Below are 16636 nucleotides of genomic sequence, written 5' to 3' on the forward strand. Positions count from 1 at the left end.
TCAGTCTTTTTTCCTCTTTTGACTCATTGCCTAATCAATACATTCACTGGTGACCATTGTTCTCACCAAGTATGACATCACTCGAGTGGCTCTTCCTGTGTGTGTGTGTGTGTGTGTGTGTGTGTGTCCATCCCCCAGCCTGAAGTCCCAGGCACTTGTTATGCAGCTTTTGTCAGAAGACCATCACATTGATTTCTCATCAGAAAAACACCAGCATGAGATAATTTTTGACCGGGAGAGATTAGTACTTAGTGGAATGGTTGGTGCGTGGTATATACTCAGAAATGGGAGAATTAGAGAACCTTTGATTGCTTTTTCTTTTTTTGAATTTTTGAATTGTATTTTATTTATTTTTTTGTACAGCAGGTTCTTATTAGTTATCCATTTTATACATATTAGTGTATATATGTCAATCCCAATCTACCAATTCATCCCACCCCCCCCACCCCCACTGCTTTCCCCCCTTGGTGTCCATACGTTTCTTCTCTACATCTGTGTCTCAATTTCTGCCCTGAAAACCGGTTTATCTGTACCATTTTTCTAGGTTCCACATATATGCGTTAATATACGATATTTGTTTTTCTCTTTCTGACTTACTTCACTCTGTATGACAGTCTCTAGATCCATCCACATCTCTACAAATGACTCAATTTCATTCCTTTTTATGGCTGAGTAATATTCCATTGTATATATGTACCACATCTTCTTTATCCATTCATCTGTTGATGGGCATTTAGGTTGCTTCCATGACCTGGCTATTGTAAATAGTGCTGCAGTGAACTTTGGGGTGCATGTGTCTTTTTGAATTATGGTTTTCTCTGGGTATATGCCCAGTAGTGGGATTGCTGGGTTATATGGTACTTCTATTTTTAGTTTTCTAAGGAACCTCCATACTGTTCTCCATAGTGGCTGTATCAATTTACATTCCCACCAACAGTGCAAGAGGGTTCCCTTTTCTCCACACCCTCTCCAGCATTTGTTGTTTGTAGATTTTCTGATGATGCCCATTCTAACTGGTGTGAGGTGATACCTCATTGTAGTTTTGATCTGCATTTCTCTAATGGTTAGTGATGTTGAGCAGCTTTTCATGTGCTTCTTGGCCATCTGTATGTCTTCTTTGGAGAAATGTCTATTTAAGTCTTCTGCCCATTTTTGGATTGGGGTATTAGTTTTTTTAATATTGAGCTGCATGAGCTGTTTATATATTTTGGAGATTAATCCTTTGCCCGTTGGTTCGTTTGCAAATACTTTCTTCCATTCTGAGGGTTGTCTTTTCGTCTTGTTTGTAGTTTCCTTTGCTGTGCAAAAGCTTTGAAGTTTCATTAGGTCCCATTTGTTTATTTTTGTTTTTATTTCCATTACTCTAGGAGGTGGATCAAAAAAGATCTTGCTGTGATTTATGTCAAAGAGTGTCTTCCTATGTTTTCCTCTAAGAGTTTTATAGTATCCGGTCTTACATTTAGGTCTGTAATCCATTTGGAGCTTATTTTTGTGTATGGTGTTAGGGAGTGTTCTAATTTCATTCTTTGACATGTAGCTGTCCAGTTTTCCCAGCACCACTTATTGAAGAGACTGTCTTTTCTCCATTGTATATCCTTGCCTCCTTTGTCATAGATTAGTTGAGCATAGGTGCGTGGGTTTATCTCTGGGCTTTCTATCCTGTGCCATTGATCTATATTTCTGTTTTTGTGCCAGTACCATACTGTCTTGATTACTGTAGCTTTGTAGTGTAGTCTGAAGTCAGGGAATCTGATTCCCCCACCTCCGTTTTTTTCCCTCAAGATTGCTTTGGCTCTTCAGGGTCTTTTGTGTCTCCATACAAATTTTAAGATTTTTTTTTCTAGTTCTGTAAAAAATGCCATTGGTAATTTGATAGAGATTGCATTGAACCTGGAGATTGCATTGGGTAGTATAGTCATTTTCACAATATTGATTCTTTCAATCCAAGAACATGGTATATCTCTCCGTCTGTTTGTATCATCTCTGATTTCTTTCATCAGTGTCTTATAGTTTTCTGAGTACAGGTCTTTTGTCTCCCTAGGTAGGTTTAGTTCTAGGTATTTTATTCTTTTTGTTGCAGTGGTAAATGGGAGCGTTTCCTTAATTTCTCTTTCAGATTTTTCATCATTAGTGTGTAGGAATGCAAGAGATTTCTGTGCATTAATGTTGTATCCTGCAACTTTACCAAATTCATTGATTAGCTCTAGTGGTTTTCTGGTGGCATCTTTAGAATTCTTTATGTATAGTATCATGTCATCTGCAAACACTGACAACTTCTTCTTTTCCGATTTGTATTCCTTTTATTTCCTTTTCTTCTCTGGTTGCCATGGCTAGGACTTCCAAAACTGTGTTGAATAATAGTGATGAGAGTGGACATCCTTGTCTTGCTCCTGATCTTAGAGGAAATGCTTTCAGTTTTTCACCATTGAGAATGATGTTTGCTGCGGGTTTGTCATATATGGCCTTTATTATGTTGAGGTAGGTTCCCTCTATGCACACTTTCTGGAGAGTTTTTATCATAAATGTGTGTTGAATTTTGTCAAAAGCTTTCTCTGCATCTATTGAGATGATCATATGGTTTTTCTTCTTCAATTTGTTAATATGGTGTATCACATTGATTGATTTGCGTATATTGAAGAATCCTTGCATCCCTGGGATAAATCCCACTTGATCGTGGTGTATGATCCCTTTAATGTGTTGTTGGATTCGGTTTGCTAGTATTTTGTTGAGGATTTTTGTATCTATATTCATCAGTGATATTGGTCTGTAATTTTCTCTTTTTGTAGTATCTTTGTCTGGTTTTGGTATCAGGGTGATGGTGGCCTCATAAAATGAGTTTGGGAGTGTTCCTTCCTCTGCAAGTTTTTGGAAGAGTTTGAGAAGGATGGGTTTTAGCTCTTCTCTAAATGTTTGATAGAATTCACCTGTGAAGCCATCTGGTCCTGGACTTTTGTTTGTTGGAAGATTTTTAATCATACTTTCAACTTCATTCCTTGTGATTGGTCTGTTCATATTTTCTGTTTCTTCCTGGTTCAGTCTTGGAAGCTTATACCTTTCTAAGAATTTGTCCATTTCTTCCAGGTTGTCCATTTTATTGGCATAGAGTTGCTTGTAGTAGTCTCTTAGGATGCTTTGTATTTCTGCAGTGTCCGTTGTAACTTCTCCTTTTTCATTTCTAATTTTATTGATTTGTGTCCTCTCCCTCTTTTTCTTGATGAGTCTGGTTAATGGTTTATCAATTTTGTTTATCTTCTCAAAGAACCAGCTTTTAGTTTTTTTGATCTTTGCTATTGTTTTCTTTGTTTCTGTTTCATTTATTTCTGCTCTGATCTTTATGATTTCTTTCCTTCTACTAACTTTGGGTTTTGTTTGTTCTTCTTTCTCTCGTTCCTCTAGGTGTAAGGTTAGATTATTTGAGATGTTTGTTGTTTCTTGAGGTAGCATTGTATTGCTATAAACTTTCCTCTTAGAACTGCTTTTACTGCATCCCATAGGTTTTGGATCATTGTGTTTTCCTTGTCATTTGTCTCTAGGTATTTTTTGATTTCCTCTTTGATTTCTTCAGTGATCTCTTGGTTTTTTAGTAACGTATTGTTGAGCCCCCATGTGTTTGCCTTTTTTACATTTTTTTCCCTGTAATTGATTTCTTATCTCATAGCGTTGTGGTCAGAAAAGATGCTTGATATGATTTCAGTTTTCTTAAATTTACTGAGGCTTGATTTGTGACCCAAGATATGATCTATCCTAGAGAATGTTCCGTGCGTCCTGAGAAGAAAGTGTAATCTGCTGTTTTTGGGTGGAATGTCCTGTAAATATCAATTAAATCTATCTGGTCTGTTGTGTCATTTAAAGCTTGTGTTTCCTTATTAATTTTCTGTTTGGATGATCTGTCCACTGGTGTAAGTGAGGTGTTAAAGTCGCCCACTATTATTGTGTTACTGTCGATTTCCTCTTTTATAGCTGTTAGCAGTTGCCTTATGTATTGACATGCTCCTATGTTGGGTGCATATATATTTATAATTGTTCTATCTTCTTCTTGGATTGATCCCTTGATCATTATGTAGTGTCCTTCCTTGTCTCTTGTAACATTCTTTAAAGTCTATTTTATCTGATATGAGTATTGCTACTCCAGCTTTTTTTGATTTCCATTTGCATGGAATATCTTTTTCCATCCCCTCACTTTCAGTCTGTGTGTGTCCCTAGGTCTGAAGTGGGTCTCTTGTAGACAGCATATAGATGGATCTTGTTTTTGTATCCATTCAGTGAGCCTGTATCTTTTGGTTGGAGCATTTAATCCATTCACGTCTAAGGTAGTTATCGATATGTATGTTCCTATTACCATTTTCTTAATTGTTTTGGGTTTGTTTTTGTAGGTCCTTTTCTTCTCTTGTGTTTCCCACTTAGAGAAGTTCCTTTAGCATTTGTTGTAGAGCTGGTTTGGTGGTGCTGAATTCTCTTAGCTTTTGCTCGTCTGTAAAGCTTTTGATTTCTCCATCGAATCTGAATGAGATCCTTGCTGGGTAGAGTTGGGTAGAGTAATCTTGGTTGTCGGTTCTTCCCTTTCATCACCTTAGGTATATCATGCCACTCCCTTCTGGCTTGTAGAGTTTCTGCTGAGAAATCAGCTGTTAACCTTACGGGAGTTCCCTTGTATGTTATTTGTTGTTTTTCCCTTGCTGCTTTCAATAATTTTTCTTTGTCTTTAATTTTTGCCACTTTGATTACTATGTGTCTCGGTGTGTTTCTCCTTGGGTTTATCCTGTATGGGACTCTCTTCACTTCCTGGACTTGGGTGGCTATTTCCTTTCCCATGTTAGGGAAGTTTTCAACTATAATCTCTTTAAATATTTTCTCTGGTCCTTTCTCTCTCTCTTCTCCATCTGGGACCCCTATAATGCGAATGTTGTTGCGTTTAATGTTGTCCTAGAGGTCTCTTAGGCTGTCTTCATTTCTTTTCATTCTTTTTTCTTTATTCTGCTCCGCAGCAGTGAATTCCACCATTCTGTCTTCCAGGTCACTTATCTGTTCTTCTGCCTCAGTTATTCTGCTGTTGATTCCTTCTAGTGTATTTTTCATTTCAGTTATTGTATTGTTCATCTCTGTTTGTTCATTCTTTAATTCTTTTAGGTCTTTGTTAAACATTTCTTGCATCTTCTTGATCTTTGCCTCCATTCTTTTCCTGAGGTCCTGGATCATCTTCACTATCATTATTCTGAATTCTTTTTCTGGAATGTTGCCTGTCTCCACTTCATTTAGTTGTTTTTCTGGGGTTTTATCTTTTTCCTTCATCTGGTACATAGCCCTCTGCCTTTTCATCTTGTCTATCTTTCTGTGAATGTGGTTTTTGTTCCACAGGCTGCAGGATTGTAGCTCTTCTTGCTTCTGCTGTCTGTCCTCTGGTGGATGAGGCTATCTAAGAGGCTTGTGCAGGTTTCCTGATGGGAGGGACTGGTGGTGGGCAGAGCTGACTGTTGCTCTGGTGGGCACAGCTCAGTAAAACTTTATCCGCTTGTCTGCCTATGGGTGGGGCTGGGTTTCCTCCCTGTTGGTTGTTTGGCCTGAGGCGACCCAACACTGGAGCCTACCCAGGCTCTTTGGTGGGGCTAATGGCGGACTCTGGGAGGGCTCACGCCAAGGAGTGCCTCCCAGAACTTCTTCTGCCAGTGTCCTTGTCCTCACGGTGAGACAGAGCCACGCCACCCCTCGGCAGGAGACCCTCCAGCACTAGCAGTATGTCTGATTCAGTCTCCTATGGGATCACTGCTCCTTCTCATGAGTCCCGATGCGCACACTACTTTGTGTGTGCCCTCCAAGAGTGGAGTCTCTGTTTCCCCCAGTCCTGTCGACGTCCTGCAATCAAATTCCGCCAGCCTTCAAAGTCTGATTCTCTGGGAATTCCTCCTCCCGTTTCTGGACCCCCAGGTTGGGAAGCCTGATGTGGGGCTCAGAACCTTCACTCCAGTGGGTGGACTTCTGTGGTGTAAGTGTTCTCCAGTTTGTGAGTCACCCACCCAGCAGTTACGGGATTTGATTTTATTGTGATTGCGCCCCTCCTACCATCTATCTCATTGTGGCTTCTCCTTTGTCTTTGGATGTGGGGTATCTTCTTTGGTGAGTTCCAGTGTAATCCTGTCGATGATTGTTCAGCAGTTTGTTGTGATTCCAGTGCTCTCACAAGAGGGAGTGAGAGCACGTCCTTCTACTCTGCCATCTTGAACCAATGACTGGTGGCGCGGTGGTTAAGAATCTGCCTGCCAATGCAGGGCACATGGGTTCGAGCCCTGGCCCCGGAAGATCCCACATGCCATGGAGCAACTAAGCCTGTGCGCCACAACTACTGAGCCCATGTGCCGCAACTACTGAAGCCTGTGTGCCCAGAGCCTGCGCTGCACAACAAAAGCCACCACAATGCGAAGCCCGCGCACGGCAATGAAGAGAAGCCCCTGCTTGCCGCAACCAGAGATAGCCTATGCACAGAAACGAAGACCCAACACAGCCAAAAATAAATAATTTATAAAAAAGAAAAAGAAAAGGATAGCTTTATTGCTCTGCCAGCAAAGGGAGACACACCGGGCTTCTGCCTCAAAGAACTGTGTGTCCCCACCTTTGATTGCTTTCCCCTTCACAGAAGAGTTAATCCTCCTACAGGGCTCCCTCTGCAGACATCTCCGGTCCTGTTTCCTGGAAGTCCTACAGCTACCGTAGGCTTTAGCACCAAGTGGGTCCTCGCTGTATCCTTGACTATCTTCCCTTCTCGCCCGTCACACTCATCATTATTGTCAGGCACTTAGTGCGTGACCCATTTATCACGCATTCCTGGAGGAGAAACAATGACAATCTGTCTTGAGTTGTGACAGTGTTTGCTAAAGGCAAATTGAAGTGGGTTTAGGGAAGTATCAGCAAAGGGATGGGGAAATAGCGGAATCGTCTAATTTGGTTCCACTGACCGGGCAGTGAGAGCTTAAGAGTCACGTGGTTGAACGGCATGAGCAGAGAAGACAACCCGGATATCTAGACTCGGCCAGAATGCGATGCAGTCCAGGAGGGCTTAGGACGTATGTCAGGAAATATTTCTTGGTGCCGATATAAAGAACAGCAGGAACGTAAGAACCAAACTGTACTATGCTGGTTCTTTTCTGGAATAGGGGTAGGGCTGAATGTGATCGTCGTTCATTGTGTCAGGGTTGTAGGACCTGGGTACACCTTTCCGCTTTTGCCTCATACAGGTAACTCCAGCACATGCATTCCATTCCTTACCTCACCGTACAGCCTCCCCTAACTGTAATACTTTCAGGGCCCAACACTCCATTTGCTGTCCCAAACCTTCACTGCTCTCTCTGTTGGAAAAGTCGTCCCTGGGTGTCCCCAGGACTTGGTGTCCTCATCACATCCTCTGGGGAGGCCCTGCTCTCTGGGGTCCCGGAGCGCTCTGGGGCCCTTCCGCAGTTTGAAAGCTGTTCATCTATAGACCCGGCCTCTTTGCGTGGCACGTAAATCCTTCCTGACCTGATCTGGCTAATGCAGCCTTCCTGTCTAACTTGATCACTGACTGTTCCCTTCATCCTTTTCTCAGAAATGCCCAATAAACTCCCTGGTCACCTCTCAGGGCTGCTCCCAAGATAAGGTAGACTGTGGGCTCTGTGATAACTCTCTTCTTTCTGCCACTGATCTGCTACCTTCTGTGCCTGAGTCTGTAGGAAACTGTGTTTTATTTTTTTTTACTTTTTAAATGTTTATTTCATTTTTATTTTTTTATTTTAATTTTTAATTTTAATATTTTTTTGGTCGCACTGTGCGCATGTGGGATCTTAGTTCCCCGACTAGGGATTGAACCCGTGCCCCCTGCAGTGGAAGTGCGGAGTCTTAACCACTGGACCACCAGGAAAGTCCCACTGCTGCGTTTTAGAGGAAACTCAGGAAACACCCCTCCCCAGAAGCTCTCCCTGCACTGGCTCTCCTCCTCTGTGCCCCCAGGGTCCCCGCTTGGCTCTGCAGTGACACCCACGGCCTTGTGCTGTGATGGCGTCTTCTGAGCTAGACTCCCGTGCTGGGGTCACGCTTGCTCCTTTGTGTATCCTGGATCCTCGTGCTTAGGAGAGGCTTGGAGATGTTTGCTGAATGAGTGCACACAGCATGCGAGATCCAAGCACGTGATAAAGGAAGGGGATGATCTCTCAGGAGCAGAGGAAACAGCACAGGACCCAGATAGGAAAAGGGGAAGAATTCGCGTTTTTTCTTCTCCCCAAGCCTCGTCCCCACACCAAAGAGCTGCTTCTGTGCCAACAGTGGGAACTTTGCTGACCTGGTAGAGGAGGTGGTAGGAGTTGATTCCTGCAGGGTTAACCTTTTGACAGATGGAGCTGCTCTTTTTTTTTTTTTAACTTAAAAAAAATATATTTATTTATTTATTTAATTTATTTTTTGGCTGCGTTGGGTCTTCATGGCTGCGTGCGGGCTTTCTCTAGTTGTGGCGAGGCGGGGCTACTCTTCGCTGCGGTGCACGGGCTCTAGGTGCACAGGCTTGAGTAGTTGTGGCACACGGGCTCAGTAGTTGTGGCTCGCGGGCTCTAGAGCGCAGGCTCAGTAGTTGCGGCGCACGGGCTTAGTTGCTCCGCGGCATGTGGGATCTTCCCGGACCAGGGCTCGAACCTGTGTCCCCTGCATTGGCAGGAGGATTCTTAACCACTGCGCCACCAGGGAGGTCGGAGCTGCTCTTTTAAAAAAATTTATTATGAATTATTTTGAACATACAGGAAGCTACAAAGAGTAACATTGTGTATCTACCACTCAGATTAAGAAATAAAATATTCCTAACACAGCTGTAGCATTTAAACCATTATCTTGATTTGGTGTTCATCATTCTCCTGTGGTCTTTTATACTTTCCCATCATATTTGATATGTATACATGCGTATATATGGTACATATCCATTTTTTATATATTTGTGTTTATATTTTTGTAAACCATTGATTTATACTGTGTGGTTATTCCCTCGTGCCTTGCGTTTTCAGTGTTCTGTCTGTAGGGTTCATCTCCAGTGTCCATCTGGCTTGATCCATGAAGTGTCAGTTAATCTTTATTGCTGTGTAGTAGTCCAATTTGTGTATCCTGTTAGTGGGTATCTGGTTTGCTTCTAAGTTTTTCTTTTTACACAGTGCTGCTGTGAGCACTCTTGTTACATACCCTTGTACATGCATTGAGAGTTTGTCAAGGATGACTAATAAGGGTGGAGTTTCTGGGTCATTGCACATGTGCATCTTCAACTTTATTAAATTTTGCAAAAATTATTCTCTGAGGCTTAATGACTACAGTCTTAAAAAAATAAATCTTTTTCATTTTGGTAAGTCAGTTACGTTAATGTTTCAGATGTAGTGGATCGAAGGTTACATTTCAGTTGAAGTAGAAGATACCTGTTTGAGCCTTATCTGTGTTCTGATTTATAGCGCCAAGAAGCTGATTTAAAACAGAGATTAGGGGCTTCCCTGGTGGCGCAGTGGTTGAGAATCTGCCTGCCAATGCAGGGGACACGGGTTCGAGCCCTGGTCTGGGAAGATCCCACATGCCACGGAGCAACTGGGCCCGTGAGCCACAATTACTGAGCCTGCGCGTCTGGGCATGTGCTCCGCAACAAGAGAGGCCGCGACAGTGAGAGGCCCGCGCACCGCGATAAAGAGTGGTCCCCACTTGCCGCAACTAGAGGAAGCCCTCGCACAGAAACGAAGACTCAACACAGTCATAAATAAATAAATAAATAAATAAAAGAACGTGAATTTCTTTTAAAAAAAAACCAAAAAACAGAGATTAGTATGTGGAAGGTTCATACTTATATAAAGTCCTACAAAGAAAGAATGAGGTCATATTCAGCAGGTCGTTCAGCATTTCCTTTTAAATTTTTTGTTGAGTTTTAACCAGAGAGCATTTTGGATTATTTTTAGGATCTGGACTGCTCACTGTGGAGCTATTTGTTGTATGAATATTTGAGTGAATAAACGAATGGAACTGTAGAACTGAACATGAGAATGATAAAATATAATGGAATAAATTAAAACCAAGTTAGCGTCCCTGAGTCGAGGGGTTAATGTGAAAAGCTCCTGGTGGGGGGAGGGTCCTCACATTCATTTACTGTCAGCCTGCTGGAGGCTACAGTTTTTTAAATTTTAATTTTTTAAAAAAATTTTATTTTATATTGGAGTATAGTTGATTAACAGTGTTGTGTTAGTTTCAGGTGTACAGCAAAGTGACTTAGTTATACGTATACATATATCTATTCTTTTTCAAATTCTTTTCCCGTTTACAGAGAAAATTCTTTTCTCTGTTTCCCAACAGAGTTCCCTGTGCTGTACAGTACTCCTTGTTGGGTATCCATTTTAAATATAGCAGCATGTACATGTCAACCCCAAAATCCTAGTCTATCCCTCCCCCAGACCCTCCCCCCCGGTAACCAGGGGTTCATTCTCTAAGTCTGCGTCTATTTCCGTTTTGTAAATAAGTTCAGTTGTATTTTTTTTATTAGATTCCACATATAAGTGACATCATATATTTGTCTTTCTCTGTCTGACTTACTTCACTTAGTATGATCATCTCCAGGTCCATCCATGTTGCTTGGAGGCTAAAAGTTTATGTGACATCTGCCTTCGGCCAACACCCCTGTCTGGTGGCAGGGTCCTGACACAACGGCAGTTTCTTTTCTTTATCACGAGCTCAGAACCTGGGCAGGCCTGATGTGCTTCCCTGGTGCGGGGTCTGAGCAGCCCCCTCTGCGGCGAGACCTCTGTGGTCTCCCCTGGTCTGGACCCTGTCAAGACACCGGCTGCCCTGAAGCCAGTCTTAGCTGGCGGCAAATGTGGCCAGTGTTGCTGACAGGCTTTTATGCAGCCCTTCCTGCCACAGCCCTGCTGTGTGGAATCGTGGCTGTTTTCCTGGAGATAACACTGCATCCTGGCCAGGTGCCTTGTGAGGTCATTGCTGAGTGTCACCTTGAAGGGCTGTCCAGAAGATGCTTGAGGTAGAGTGTTAGCTTGCTAGGGCTGCTGAAACAAAGTGCCACAAACCGTGTGGCTTCAACAGAAGTTTGTCTCCCGGTTCTGGAGGCTGGGGTGGTTTCCTCTGAGGCCCCCTTCCTTGGCTTGCAGGTGGCCCTCCTCTCCCTGTGTCTTTTTTTTTTTAAAGATAGTAACATGATAGGTAGCATGATCTTTTTTTTTTTTTTAATTATTATTTATTTATTTTATTTATGGCTGTGTTGGGTCCTCGCTTCTCTGCGAGGGCCCTCTCCAGTTGCGGCAAGCGGGGGTCACTCCTCATCGCGGTGCGCGGGCCTCTCACCATCGCGGCCTCTCTTGTTGCGGAGCACAGGCTCCAGACGCGCAGGCTCAGCAACTGTGGCTCACGGGCCCAGCCGCTCCGCGGCATGCGGGATCCTCCCAGACCAGGGCTCGAACCCGTGTCCCCTGCATTGGCAGGCAGACTCCCAACCACTGCGCCACCAGGGAAGCCCCTCCCTGTGTCTTCACAGCATCTTCCCTCTGTGTGTCTCTTGCCCAGATTTCCTCTTTTTATAAAGACGCCAAGTATTGTATATTGGATTAGGACATATACTAATAACCTCGCTTTAACTTGATCACCTCTGTAAAGACCCAATTCCAAATAAGGTCACATTGTGAGGTACTGGGGGTGAGGACTTCAACACATGAAGTTTGGGGGACACAATGCAGCCCCTAACAGGTAGACACACTGTAGGATTATGTGTGAATTGTTAAAAGGCTTCTTGCAAACATTGGATTTTCAGTGACTAGGGAAGTGAGTGTTCTTTCCCACATTAACATTTGCTTACTTTCTGACAGATGCAGGAGCAAACACAGTTTGCTACCACAGACTTGGTCTAGTACAGCGAGCTTATTTACTTGCTAACTTCTAGGAAGGAAGTTGCAGAGATCAGTTTAAAAAGGGAGATTTTGTTATTAGAATTACATATAAATTGATTTTTTTCCCTAAGAGTTTATTGCCTGAAGGCTTGCCTTGTGGTTGTTTTTTTTTTGACTTGTTTTCAAGTTTATTTCAGTCGTTGTTAAAAAAATACCTGAAAACTTTTTGTTATTGTTGTTCTAGATTTAAAAGGAATCGCATTTGTCATCCAGAGTCAAAGTAATTCTTTTCATGCAAAGAAAGCAGAACAGTTAAAACAAAGCATCTTAAAGCAAGCTGCAGATCTTACACAGGTATGTGGAGATGACTTGGAGTGTCAGATAATTACTTATTTCTGGATTCATGTATGTTTTCCAAAGCTCTTGGTCCATAGATGATCAATTTTATTGAGATAAAATACCTCTTTTTCATTTTGCGGGCTTAATATGGACTATACTGTTTAAAATGCTCTAGTTAATTTCTAATGCTCAAAGCATTGTATTCTAAATTATTATATATATATTTTAAGAGAATTATATAAATGTATAGGACTATCATGGTTTCATCATAAAGTATGATAGAAAAAAGTGGAAGAAATAACTTTTTAAAGGCAGAGCTTAAAATAGCAAAGATAATTAATGTTCAAAATTTTGGTAACAAGTTCTAAGGCAATTTTTATGTTGAAATAACACTTTCATTAACCTTAGTGCGGTACTTCTGTGAGTTTCTTAATCCGTTTTTTAATTGGATCTTATTAATTGAACTTTTGTTTTGATTTATAATGTAATATCCCAGAAGGATTATGGAGAGAAAGATTGACACGTCCAGGTACACTTTAATGACGTTTAAAATAGGCGTGTACCGAGTTTAAATCTGTTCTGAATGATGCTGGAGGTTTGGGGCAAAGGAAGATCTACCTTCTTGTGCTGCCATATAGGAGCTTTCTTCTTTAGCCAAGCAAAGAAATTCCTCCCAGCCCGCTCCACTATATGGCTGTGGCCTTCAAGACAGAAGTGCTGTCTGGAGGTAAAAGCCATCAAGAGCTCTCTGACAAGAGACGTGTGTGTTTGACAGACAGCTTCTTTCTGTTGGTGGGAGCTGGGAAATAAAGGGTTGGAAATATCAATGGAAAAATGAACAACTGTAATGGTATCCAAGGTTAAGGCACTGCTGACAGAAAGGCTTACTGTGCTTAATCTTTAAATGCTTTACGTATGAAATTCATCCCCCCTCCCCACGTCCCCGCAAGGACAGACCCTTGGCTCCTCTACTTGGAGCATCATACCTTCTCAAGGGAGAGGAAAAGTGTTGCAGCCTCTAGACAGGTGGTTGGGTTTCTTTTGGTTTTTTTTTTGTTTTGGGTACTTGGGGATAGGAGCAGCTTGATGAGTTTAAAGTTCCCCTTTGTCTGGAAACCCAACTTTGGAGATTTTCTTCTACTAAGCCTTTTCAGATTCCATCAGAGAGGAAGTCCTGCAGCAACCCTGACAGGCTGGGATTCCTCCGTGGGCTCTGGTAGAGGCCTCTGCTGGGGTCGGGGAGCAGGGGCCCACATAGTCCCTCAGTGGGGTCCAGGTGAGCATCCATGGAATTTAGCTCAGTTGGGCCTTGGCTGTTACCCAAAACTGTGAATCAGTGATGATGTCAGGACAGAGTTGTGTATCGTTTGAATTCATATATGAATTAAGGGCACATATATCTCTGTACCTTGTTCCCAGAAATACCTTCCCTTTTGTAGAGGCAGATTCATGTGTGTTTTATTTATTTATTTTAAAAATAAATTTATTTATTTTTTGGTTGCGTTGGGTCTTTGTTGCTGTGCGCAGGCTTTCTCTAGTTGTGGCGAGCGGGGGCTACTCTTCATTGCGGTGCGTGGGCTTCTCATTGCGGTGGCTTCTCTTGTTGCGGCGCACAGGCTCCAGGTGCATGGGCTTCAGTAGTTGTGGCACAAGGGCTCAGTAGTTGTGGCTCATGGGCTCTAGAGCGCAGGCTCAGTAGTTGTGGTGCATGGGCTTAGTTGCTCCGCGGCATGTGGGATCTTCCTGGACCAGGGCTCGAACCCGTGTCCCCTGCATTGCCAGGTGGATTCTCAACCACTGCGCCACCAGGGAAGCCCTCACATGTGTTTCAGATTATTTATCTTCCCCATTTAATTCATACTGACAGACCTTGCTGTTAATGTGGGTGACTACATACTTTGCCAGCCAAGGCCAGTTGATTGAGTATACCCCCAGTACTTCCTCTACTATTTGTCAGCTCCTTTTTTGTTGTTTTTTAATTGTGTTTTTTTTTTTTTTTTGGCCTTTTTTGTGCAAATGGGTGCACATCACTGGCTCTCTACCTGCCTTTCCCCCTTCCCTCTTCTGGAAGAGTAGCTTCCAGGGAACCAGGGGCAGGACAGTGCTCCCAGGACTTGGTTCACAGTGGGGAAAAGGCATGGGGTACCTTTTGGTGGGAAGCAATATAGATTATAAAATGTTCCGCCTTCTTTTCTGCCCTGTAGGCGGAAGGTGCTGCTAGCGGCTGGGAATGCCTGCTTCTTCGGGAGGCCTGGGGCTCTTTAGAGGATCGGGCCTGGGATGCAGGACCACTGGGTACTTAAAACTGGCAGTAGACTCTGGGAATGGTTACAGGGTCCCATCTAAGCTGCGCTTGGTCGTCATATTTAGTGGTGGAGGCCAGGTGGCTGCAGCTGATAGGGTGTGGATCCAGTGGAGCCATGGGAACCTCCTTAGCTTTTGCCAAGACGGTCTCACCAGAGCTTGTAAACTAGAGTCCCCGTCTCTGATCCCAGCTTCATTTCCCACCACTCATCCCCTTGCATTGTTTTGCTAATAGTTTCGAACTCCTCGTGGTTCCTGGGGTCACTTGAGATGCCAAGCCTCTGTTCCCTTGCACAGGATGACCTTCATTTTGACAAGCTCCTGGGTCCCAGTGAAGCCTTTCTGTGCAGCGTCTTGACCTGCAGGGACAAATCACTTCCTCCTTGGTTCCACTTTTATTGTATACTTTTCACTTTGTACTATTTTTATTTGTTACATCTCTGTCTCTTTTATAAATTTCGAGAGCAGAGAGTGTGTCTTACTAGTTTTTGATGCCTCAGAACCAAGCACAGAGCTTTCCATGTACTGAACCTGATCCTCGGTGAATGTTCATTAAACTGAGTCCCTGAAATTCATTATCTAATTTTTCCTTACTCTCTTTTCTGTTGTAATAGAAGTTTCCTTTTATTTCTCTTATAGTATGGTCACTTTTTTTTTTTAATTGAAGTATAGTTAATTTACAACGTTGTGTTAGTTTCAGGTGTACAGCAAAGTGATTCAGTTTTATATGTGTGTGTGTGTGTGTGTGTGTGTGTGTGTATATATATATATATATACACTCTTTTTCAGATTCTTTTCCATTTTAGCTTATTATACAAAAGTAGGTCTTTGTTGTTTATCTATTTTATATATACTAGTGTGTCTATGTTAATCCCAAACTCCTGATTTATCCCTCCCTTCTCCTTTCTGCTTTGGTAATCATAAGTTTGTTTTCTCTGTCTGTGAATCTGTTTCTGTTTTGTAAATAAGTTTGTGTGTATCATTTTTTTTACATTCCACATACAAGTGATAGCATATGATATTTGTCTTTCTCTGTTTGACTTCACTTAGTATGATAAATTCTAGGTCCATCTATGTCGCTGCAAATGGCAATATTTCATTCTTTTGAGTAGTATTCCATTGTATATATGTACCACGTCTTCTAATCCATTCATCTGTTGATGGACACTTAGGTTGCATCCATATCTTGGCTATTGTAAGTAGTGCTGCTATGAACACTTTTGTCTACACACACACAAACACACACATACCCTGTATGAAATCACAGGTTCTTTGAAGGCAGGTGCTGTGGCTTGTTCTGTTTTTGATTCCTCCATAGCACCTTCAGCATAGTGGGTATTCAACATCGGACAGTTGAAATGAATCCAGAATAAATTGAACAAATGCAAACTAAACATTATTTTAAGTAAATTATTTTATCTATTAAAAATTTTTTTGTTAATTTTTAAATTGATAAGGGCCAACCCCTCTCATATTAAATATAACTACTATTTTACTTCTCCCAGGGAAGCCACAGAGTTTAGGGAGAAGAGTAGACTAAAACACTGAGCATGAGTTGATGCTTGGAAAGTTATGATCTCATGATGAAGTGAATGACAGTATGGGAAAGCAGCAGAAAGCTCACTGACTGCTCTCACACAGACAGTATAGCAATGACTAAGGGGAAGCAGGGCAGGCTCTGTCCCCCATCACAGAAGCGAAAATGGCTCATACTCCTTTCTTGGCTTCCCCTGTATCCGGGGAGCAGAAAACCATCAGGCACGCTTGCCCCCAAGTCTGTCCTGGGACTGGGAATGGTCCAGGAGTAATGCCCTCTGGGATGTGGCTGTGATAAATGCGGGTTCTCGGGCCTGAAATGACGGGGGTGCTAGTGGCCATGAATGGTGACCAGTGCTGGTGGGGTTGGTGGCAGAAGCCAAGCTGCACTGGCTGTGACAGAACTCCTATCACCCCGCCCCCACCCCACCTCCCCCGCTGGCTTCTGCATTAGGACTGGGAGTGTTGATCCATTCACACAGTGTAAGTTTCTCCTCCAAATTCTAATTTTGAAACATTTCCAATTAGGAGGAAATTGAAAGAATACATCAAAAACCATGTATCTTTCTTCAGAGTCAACAGTGTTTCAACAT

The 16636-nt window shown here is 42.6% G+C and overlaps 1 protein-coding gene across 1 annotated transcript in view; it reads left to right on the forward strand.

The window, feature by feature from the left end:
• B3GLCT (beta 3-glucosyltransferase) overlaps window positions 1-16636 on the forward strand; it is a 117473-nt gene that overhangs the window by 25088 nt on the left and 75749 nt on the right. Inside the window, exon 6 of the mRNA XM_068526504.1 lies at window positions 12109-12218. Coding sequence (XP_068382605.1) covers window positions 12109-12218 — 110 coding nt within the window. The remainder of the gene's footprint in view (window positions 1-12108; window positions 12219-16636) is intronic.

This window comes from Eschrichtius robustus, chromosome 18, assembly GCF_028021215.1.
Source record: "Eschrichtius robustus isolate mEscRob2 chromosome 18, mEscRob2.pri, whole genome shotgun sequence".
Taxonomy (NCBI): domain Eukaryota; kingdom Metazoa; phylum Chordata; class Mammalia; order Artiodactyla; family Eschrichtiidae; genus Eschrichtius; species Eschrichtius robustus.